The following is an 8183-nucleotide window of genomic DNA, read 5'->3' as shown; positions in this document are numbered from 1 at the left end:
AGCCGCGAGTCAGCCTCTCGAGGGAAGTATAAGGAGTTCACCTTCTCGGGAGTGCTTCTTGTTGGCCGAAGGACTCCTGAAGTTCACGCGGCGCGTACGCCGGGTGGCCATGGAAGCAAGCTGATTCGAACTATAGCGCGCGACGACAGCCGCGGGCGGATCCCACGACCTCCCGGAGCTGAGAAGTTTCCATCCCCTCCTTCATTTACCGTCGCCCCGCCTCGAGAGCATGCGTGCCGATTTAGAGATCGCGAGGTCACGGCTGGGGGTTCCGACGTGGGCTTAGATAGCACGGGTGGCGGCGGCGGCGGCGGCGGCGACGACTAGGACGACGGCGATGAGAGTAGAGAGTGGCGGGGCTCGTTTGTTGAAGCTCTTTTTAAAAAAAAAAATCATGTACTTTTTTTTTTTTAAAATCTTTGTACTTTTTTTTTAATGGAATGGATTATTTTTCCCGTATATGTGTCGTAAATTTAATTCCGTATATCGCAATTTTAATTCCGTAAATGTAGTATATTTCTGAATTATTTTTATTGCGGCCGGCTTATAATGGGCTGGCCTATGGCGGGCCTAAATCCGACGTGCAAGCTGGTTTTTTTAGTGTTGCTGACGTGACAGAGGAGAGAATGGCTGGCCTATGGCTGGCCTAAGCACCATTGCGGATGCTCTAGATGTTAAATTTCAGCTCCTTTCTACAACAATATATTGAACTGCAAAGATAATACTTAATATATATATGTATGTATCCACTACAATTATTACTCATCTCCTCATTGATAACTACTTACGTTGTGAAATACACATGTTTCTGCAGATGTTAGAAATCCACACATCGCACGATTACATTCCTCAGTGAGCAGGGTCAGGGTTGAATTTCACAGACTCCCTCCAGATGAGCTCCTTGATGTTTTCCTCAGTGAACGCCGGCAACTCAAATTCAAAGACGAAAGGGCGCGGGCAGGCTGGCTCCTCATTGATGTCGTGGAGAGGCGCCAAATACGGATGGCAGAGAGCCTCATTAGCTGCATATCAATCACCGATCGAGCTTTCACAGTTAGGACAGATGATACATGTATAAACCAAGAGAAGCAAGAGTTGTAGCACATGGAGAGTGTACCAGTAATACGCTTGCTAGGGTCGAAAACGAGCATTTTTTCTAGTAAATCAAGAGCTCCAGCTGAAGTGTTGGGGAATCTGGATGGGAATTGTTGCTTCACATATTGCGGGAGCTGCCTGACATATCTTCGGGCATTGTCACTTCTAAGGAAACCGAGGCTGGCGTCATCGGGAGAGCCTACCAGCTTTAAACAATAGACAACATTACTTTGGAAAATGAACACAAAAGAAGAAGAAATTTATATCTTCAACCATTTAAACTCATCATTATAATTCTACAAACTCCAAATATGTCAGATAGTCATCAAGCTCCAATCTAACTCAACAAACAAGATTAAACAAAGAAATATAAGGATATTACCAGACGATGCCATAAGCTCCACGGCCAACAGGCTTAAAAGGAACATATTTCCTCGAAACCTCAAACAGATTTTCGTGCACATTGTACTGCATGTATCTCCCGCCATGGGTCACCACGCCTTTGATGTTATGTCCACCATGATCGCCTGAACCAGAGCTCGACTCCACAGACATACCAAACAATAAAAAACAAATAAAATTTGCTCACACCAAACGATGCTCAACTTCAAAGATGATCAAACTTGTGGGATGAGTTTAGTGTCGGTGTCGCAAAGCAAAGCAAAATGTGAGCTCTCCGACATTAAATTTTGGCGTTTGCTTTTTTATTACAAGGGTGGTGAATACTAACTTTATGAAAACTTGTATGCTTTTGAACTGGGGTTTGCGTGTGAACTTTTGAACTGGAATGACTCAAGGTTACCCGTGAACAAAATTGACTTTTCTCAGGAACCATACACCTGGTTCTGATTCCGCCTTGCCTTCTTCTTTTTCATTTTCTTTTTCTCCTGTTTAATTTCTCATGTAATAACAGCTCACATCAACATTATTAACTTTGTTCATCAAATATCATGCATTCCAAATTTGGTGTCTGGTGATTCACTCAAAATGTGAATTCTTGATTAATTATAATTTTTGACAAAATAGTAAATGATCCTTGAATCTATCTTGTGAGATATCATATTCTTTTGACATAGTCAGAAATAATTTTTTAAACTGAAATCAGACTTGAGCGGCACCAATTTTTCCAGGAAATTCCCATGAACGAGAAAAAGGTATTAATTCACCAAAATATTGACCGAAACAGAATCAAAGCAATTTGTAGTCCAAAATGCCTTCAAATTCCCCAGAATCCCATCTTGCCCCATATACAAAACTAGAATATAAGACTGAAAAATCAAACTTGATAAAAAATTCAACAAATATTTTCACCCAACGGTCGAAATAATTAGCTTAATTATAAATAAGGTCAAGAAAAATTCAGAGAAGACATGTCAAGCACGAACTGCTGCAGATATGAAGCCATATTTATATATCATTAATACTGATTTTACATAAAGATTCACGCATAATTCTAGTATTACATAGCCAGAGACACAGCATACCTCACATATATTTTGTATATATTCAAATAGAGAACACAGTACTCCTAAACTACATACTTGTGTACAAAGGAGCGGGTTTACATTTAACCTTCAGCAGACCAATGGACCTCCTTTGAAGTTAACTCGTCGCACTCCGTCAGATGCATTACCACCGATTCTAAGGTTACCGAGTAAAGTATCGCGTCCAGTTAGGACTATCTGGAAGAACCTGTCTACGTCCTTTGCGAGTAGATCAAGTCCTTGTGAGAGTTTTTCTGCCGATTTTCCTAAATCTGATGTCGAGCTTACCAAAACTTGAGCTTCAACCAAGTTCGCCTCTTCTTGCACAATTGGATATAACTTCTTCACATCTGTATCAACAGCTTCTAGCTCCTTCAGTATCGTGGTCCTCCCACTCGAGTGTAGGCTTCTTATTTCAGTATTTACAAAAGCCTGGAGCTCGGAAAATGCTGCTGCCCATGAGAAAGATTCGAGAACCTGTATGTCCATCAACTTCTTTGTGGAACCAGAGAATGCAGCAGCAAATATGCTACATACCAAGAGACTAACCACCTTGACTCCATACATTGCTCGCATCAAGACATTCCCCTTGGCAGAGTTCTTGATTTTTGGTAGGTCCAGTTTCTCAGCCAGTACATCCATGGCACAGAAGCAATTATCAAATCTAGGATTCTTTTTGGCAACATGTTGCTTCCATCCTTCTAGGGAAGATCGGGCCCGCTCAAACTGTTTTGTGGGGGCACCACCAAAGTTACGCAAAACACAATGAAGAAAGAGGTGGCCCTGTTTCAGCTGAGATATCTCGGAGCTGAAAGCAATGCAGATATCAAGCAACTTCACACTATCATCTAGATACACATCTATCCATTTGTCATCCCAATCACAAACAGGGAGTTCAAGAGCCGTAATTAAAGTTTTCACGTCAGTATGAATTTCACACAGTGTGTCCATCGCAATCCTCATCCAGGATAAGCGCAAGACATCATCCCTACCTACTGGCCTAAGATTGTTAATCCTACCCTGCAATGTCTCCTCAAATGTATCCAACAAAGCAAGAAGTTTAGGGGATAGGTATGAGCCCTTCGGTGACATCCTACGAAAAGGATTTCCAAAGGGGAGGAAAGGCTTGTGTGGTTCTTGTGGGCGGCTCATTCTATTATACTAACTGCAAGAGCATATAAAAAATATCCGATTATAACAAGCAAAACACTCGATCAAAGACAGTGATAGAAAAACACAGTAAGAGAGAAATAATTGTAAACATGTAGTTAGGCAGCACTTTAGCAGTGAAAAACCTGAAACAGTACCCGAAGACGCGTAGAGGATTGGTAAAGCTTCGCACAAAGTCTTCGCAAAATGTAGGGTTGTAGAAAATGAATTGCAACATGACAGATAAACAATGTAAATGTGAGACTAGTAGTTGTTGGCACACGTGGCCGAACATAATTGGCTATCACATATTGCGGGTGTACCTTATGTAGAATGCGGACGCATGTAGCGGACCAGGAAAGCGAAATCTGGCCGTTCATTAAGGCGTGTGTGTTTGGGAAATCGGAGTTTACTTAAAACTTTTCTCAATCTCTATAATTTATGGAGTTTTTTTTAAAGCAGTGGAGACATGGCTAGATGATGATGATGATGATGATGATGATGATGATGATGATGATGATGATGATGATGATGATGATGATGATGATGATGATGATGATGATGATGATGATGATGATGATGATGATGATGATGATGATGATGATGCAAAATTAGGAGAGTTGAAAAGAACTTATTTAAGTGATCATGATCCAACTTAAATTTATCGTGCATTTATTTTGGAATTTGGAAATATTAAACTTACGAGATTTTCTTTCGAATATTTGAACTTTAAATGATTGTTGAATTGAGTAAGTCGTAAATTTTAATGGATTGACCTTATAATTTTGGAAACTATGAACTTGGAGTTCTTTACTTTTTTGAATATTTCAACTTTTGGATTGAAGGGGTTATAAACTTTGTTTTCAAATATTTCAACTTTTGGATTAAGCATATTATAAGTAGATTGTATACTTTGATTGATTGACCTTGTTGTTTTGGAAGCTTTGAACTTGGAGTTGTTTATTTTTTTTAAATATTTTAATTTTTGGATTAAGCAGGTTGGAAACTTTTTTATTTTGTTGGATTAAGGATATTATAAAATGGTTGTTTTTTATTTTTTTAATTTCTAATACAAAGTACATGCATAGTTCTTTCTACAAATATATAAACAAATAATGCAATGTAGTGTTTATATATGTGCAATGTAACACAAATATACAGTACTTACATACTACTTAAAACTTTTCTCATTTTCTATAATTCACTATTTTTTACAGCAGTAGAGACACTCCATAAGGATGGCAAAGTCACATGGCCATTGGACGATGCAAATGCAGAATTAGGAGAATTGAAAAGAACTTATTCAAGTGATCATGATCAAAATCAAATTTATCGTGCATTTATTTTGGAATTTGGAAATATTAAACTTGGAGGTTTTCTTTTGAATATTTGAACTTTAAATGATTGTTGAATTGAGCAGGTTGTAAACTTTGATGGATTGATCTTGTTGTTTTGAAAACTTTGAACTTAGAGTTGTTTCTTTTTTAATATTTCAACTTTTGGATTGAACATGTTGTAAACTTTGTTTTTGAATATTTCAACTTTTGAATTAAGCATATTATAAGTAGGTTGTATACTTTGATTGATCGACCTTATTGTTTTGGAATCTTTGAACTTGGAGTTGTTTACTTTTTTAAATATTTCAATTTTTGGATTGAGCAAGTAGTACATTTTTTGGTTTTGTTGGATTAAGGATATTATAAATAGGTTGTTTTTTATTTTTTTAATTTCTAATACAAAGTGCATACATAATTCTTTCTACAAGTATGTAAACAAATAATGCAATGTAGTGCAAGTGGTGGCAAGGGTGTGCATTTTTCCTATGCAGTGTCCAAGGATCAATGCCTATAAACTGCATAATATTTTTTTAAATTTCAATTTCGGTTTCGGTTCCAGCTCTTCAATCTCGGTTACTTTGGATGTCAGTTAATCGGGTTGTCGGTTCGGTTCTAACTGTACTGACCGAATTCTCTGCGCTAGGGACAACCCAAAACGGAATACAACTCAAGTAACTTGGGACGGAGAGAGTATTATTTAGAATCAGCGAAGGAACTACTTGGAGTCAAGCCATCGGAATCGTACATGCAAAATGTTTCACCACTAATCCAAAATACCAATAATCACAGTTAGGACTAATTAAACTGTACATACGAAATATTTTTATCATTAATCCAGACCGGAAACATCCTTATCAAAAGAATACTCTGCTAAAACAACAAACCAACGTCGAGACAAAAACTCCCTCCTAATTTGACAGCCCCTCATAATATCATACATACTTCCATAAATCAGCATGATGCATATGAAATGCACGCTAAAACGATGACATTGTCTTGGTCACCATGGTGTACATCACCTATATTCACTAGTCTCTATCGATTCCACCACATTGTCTGCATACTTCAATTCCCATAATGATGGTAATAAACTATTTAGGCTTTTAATTATGGGTGTGTCGTCTCTATAGTGCTTGTGGAAAATTTTCATGATTCTTCCCAACAAGAATATCTAGAAGTTTAACAAAATGTCCATAAAATGGTTCTCAGCTTCTACAAAAAGTACATATGACCTTACCTCTATTTATTGATCATCACATTTAGTGAGAACTTTACATCGTTCTAATAGCCAGACATTTTGTTAGTATATGAGGTTCAAGAGGTGAAACTAACTGACTCATTTTTATCAAGATTTAGAGCATCTGCAACGTCGTCTTTTATCCGTCTCTTAACTGTCTCATCTCTTCACTATTCATGGGGCCCACTGTACTTTTCAGTTCATCTCTTAACTAAGAGACAACACCTGCGTCCCTCCATCTCTTAATCATCTCTTAACCATCTCTTAACTATTCATTCAATTTCATTTTTTATTTTTAATTCCAACAAATTCAATTAATAAAAACACACTTCATTAAAATAAAATAAATTACAATTTAAAAGCCTAAAAAATAAAATAAAAAATACATAATTTAAAATCCTAAAAAATAAAAAAAAAAATACATAATTAAAATACTCTAAATTAAACTATAAAAACTACTCCGCCGGTGAATCATCATCCCCCGAAGTCGGAGGTGCACCTATACCAAGTTGAGCTCTCATATACTCAATTCCGGCCATATGGGCTGAAACTTGGCTAGGAGTCATTTTGAAAGGTCCACCATCGTGGCGACCAGGTACATGGACATTAGGGTGTGCGAGCCCATGCCCGTGCCGGAGCCCGAGCCCTCGCCCGCTGGCTTGATTCGCCGCGGCCCCTCCCTCTCCCCCTCGCTCTAGCCGCCTTCACCGCCTTGTTCCCTTGCGGCCGACGTCGTGTACCGGAAGAAGACCCCCTGCATCATCGGTTGGCGTGCCCTCACGTGAGGTGTTGCCTTCACCGCCATCACTAGACGAGTAGTGGCCACGCGCCGTGCGCTTCGTGCGTTTTGAGCCCGACTCGACACCGCCAGCCCACCTTTCAAGGTGGTGGACTTGCGACCAAACATCGACAAGCTTGAAATCTTTGCCGACGTCGTCTTTGAAGACCCGCAACGCCGCTCTCAGAATGTCGGCTCCACTGGCTCCGCTCTGATAATTCACCTCTTCTCCCCTGTATATCGCGCAAAATTTTTTGACATCTCTGTCGCATCGGTCCCAATGACTGCGGAGCATCTTCACGTTGCGGGCAATGGTCTTCTTCGGCCTTCGTGCGTTGTAAACTTCGGTGACTTTTAGCCAAAAACACTTGTGGGTTTGTTGATTCCCGACGACGAGGATCGTACGAGGCCACGTTGATCCAAGCGTCGTACAGAGCCCAACATCTGCGTCTTGGGCTGCTATGGATGACGGGTGCCGTCTCCCACAGCCTCTGCCTCCCATTGCCTCCTCTTAGCTCCTCACCGGCATTGGCCGTAGGAGCACAGCTGATCTGCTGAGGAGCCCGGGCCGGAGCGGGAGCCTCCATCCCTATTGGCCCGGTCGGGCGAGCTGCGTTCGAGGCACCAAAAAATTCTACGGAATTTGCAGGATAATCCGAGACGGCCTTGCCGGTACCTCTTCAGGGGGGACGATAGTATGCATCCACATCAAAATGTGATGTTTGGTACACCGGCGGGGTGGTCGAGCCTTGGGTGTCCGGCGACGAACCGGGAGGTACCCAAACAGTTGTACATGCTCGCTCGATCGTCGAGCGAGTTCAAGTCGAACCCGCCGGAGCAGATGTACCGCCTGCCGGAGCCGCCGCCAACCCAGAGTTTCCATCGCCAGGACATTTTTTCAACAATTTGAAATGAGAGTAGTGTTTGTGTGTAAAATGGAAGAGGAATGAGAGTAGTGTTTGTGTGTAAAATGGTGAATGAAGTATGGAGTATATTTATAGAATAATAAAAGAAAAAAAAAGTTTAAAAATTCGACCGTTTGTTACGGTCATTTGACCGTTTGAAATTTTTTTTTTTAATTTAAATTCGAATTTTTCGAATTT

General features: G+C 40.1%; 2 protein-coding genes and 1 long non-coding RNA gene across 3 annotated transcripts; all 3 read right to left on the bottom strand.

Moving 5' to 3' along the window:
* Positions 1 to 705: 705 nt before the first annotated feature.
* Positions 706 to 1345, bottom strand: LOC125205992. Its single transcript, XR_007173874.1, has 2 exons — positions 1118 to 1345; positions 706 to 1022 (listed from the first exon to the last, which is right to left on the bottom strand). It is a non-coding gene; the product is annotated as an uncharacterized LOC125205992 (long non-coding RNA).
* A 1138-nt stretch (positions 1346 to 2483) lies between these two features.
* On the bottom strand, positions 2484 to 4020 carry LOC125205991 (protein BPS1, chloroplastic-like). The gene is made up of 2 exons (XM_048105237.1): positions 3875 to 4020; positions 2484 to 3744 (listed from the first exon to the last, which is right to left on the bottom strand). Exon 2 carries the CDS (start codon positions 3729 to 3731, stop codon positions 2670 to 2672), a length of 1062 nt encoding a protein of 353 aa, XP_047961194.1. The 5' UTR covers positions 3732 to 3744; positions 3875 to 4020; the 3' UTR covers positions 2484 to 2669.
* A 2986-nt stretch (positions 4021 to 7006) lies between these two features.
* On the bottom strand, positions 7007 to 7582 carry LOC125206272. Its single transcript, XM_048105550.1, has one exon. The coding sequence runs from the start codon at positions 7580 to 7582 to the stop codon at positions 7007 to 7009; it is 576 nt and encodes a 191-aa protein (XP_047961507.1).
* Positions 7583 to 8183: the final 601 nt, after the last annotated feature.

The sequence above is a fragment of the Salvia hispanica genome, chromosome 2 (genome assembly GCF_023119035.1).
Source record: "Salvia hispanica cultivar TCC Black 2014 chromosome 2, UniMelb_Shisp_WGS_1.0, whole genome shotgun sequence".
Classification (NCBI taxonomy): Eukaryota; Viridiplantae; Streptophyta; class Magnoliopsida; order Lamiales; family Lamiaceae; genus Salvia; species Salvia hispanica.
Note: the sequence above shows the minus strand (reverse complement) of the source record. Positions and strands in the feature narration are given on the sequence as shown.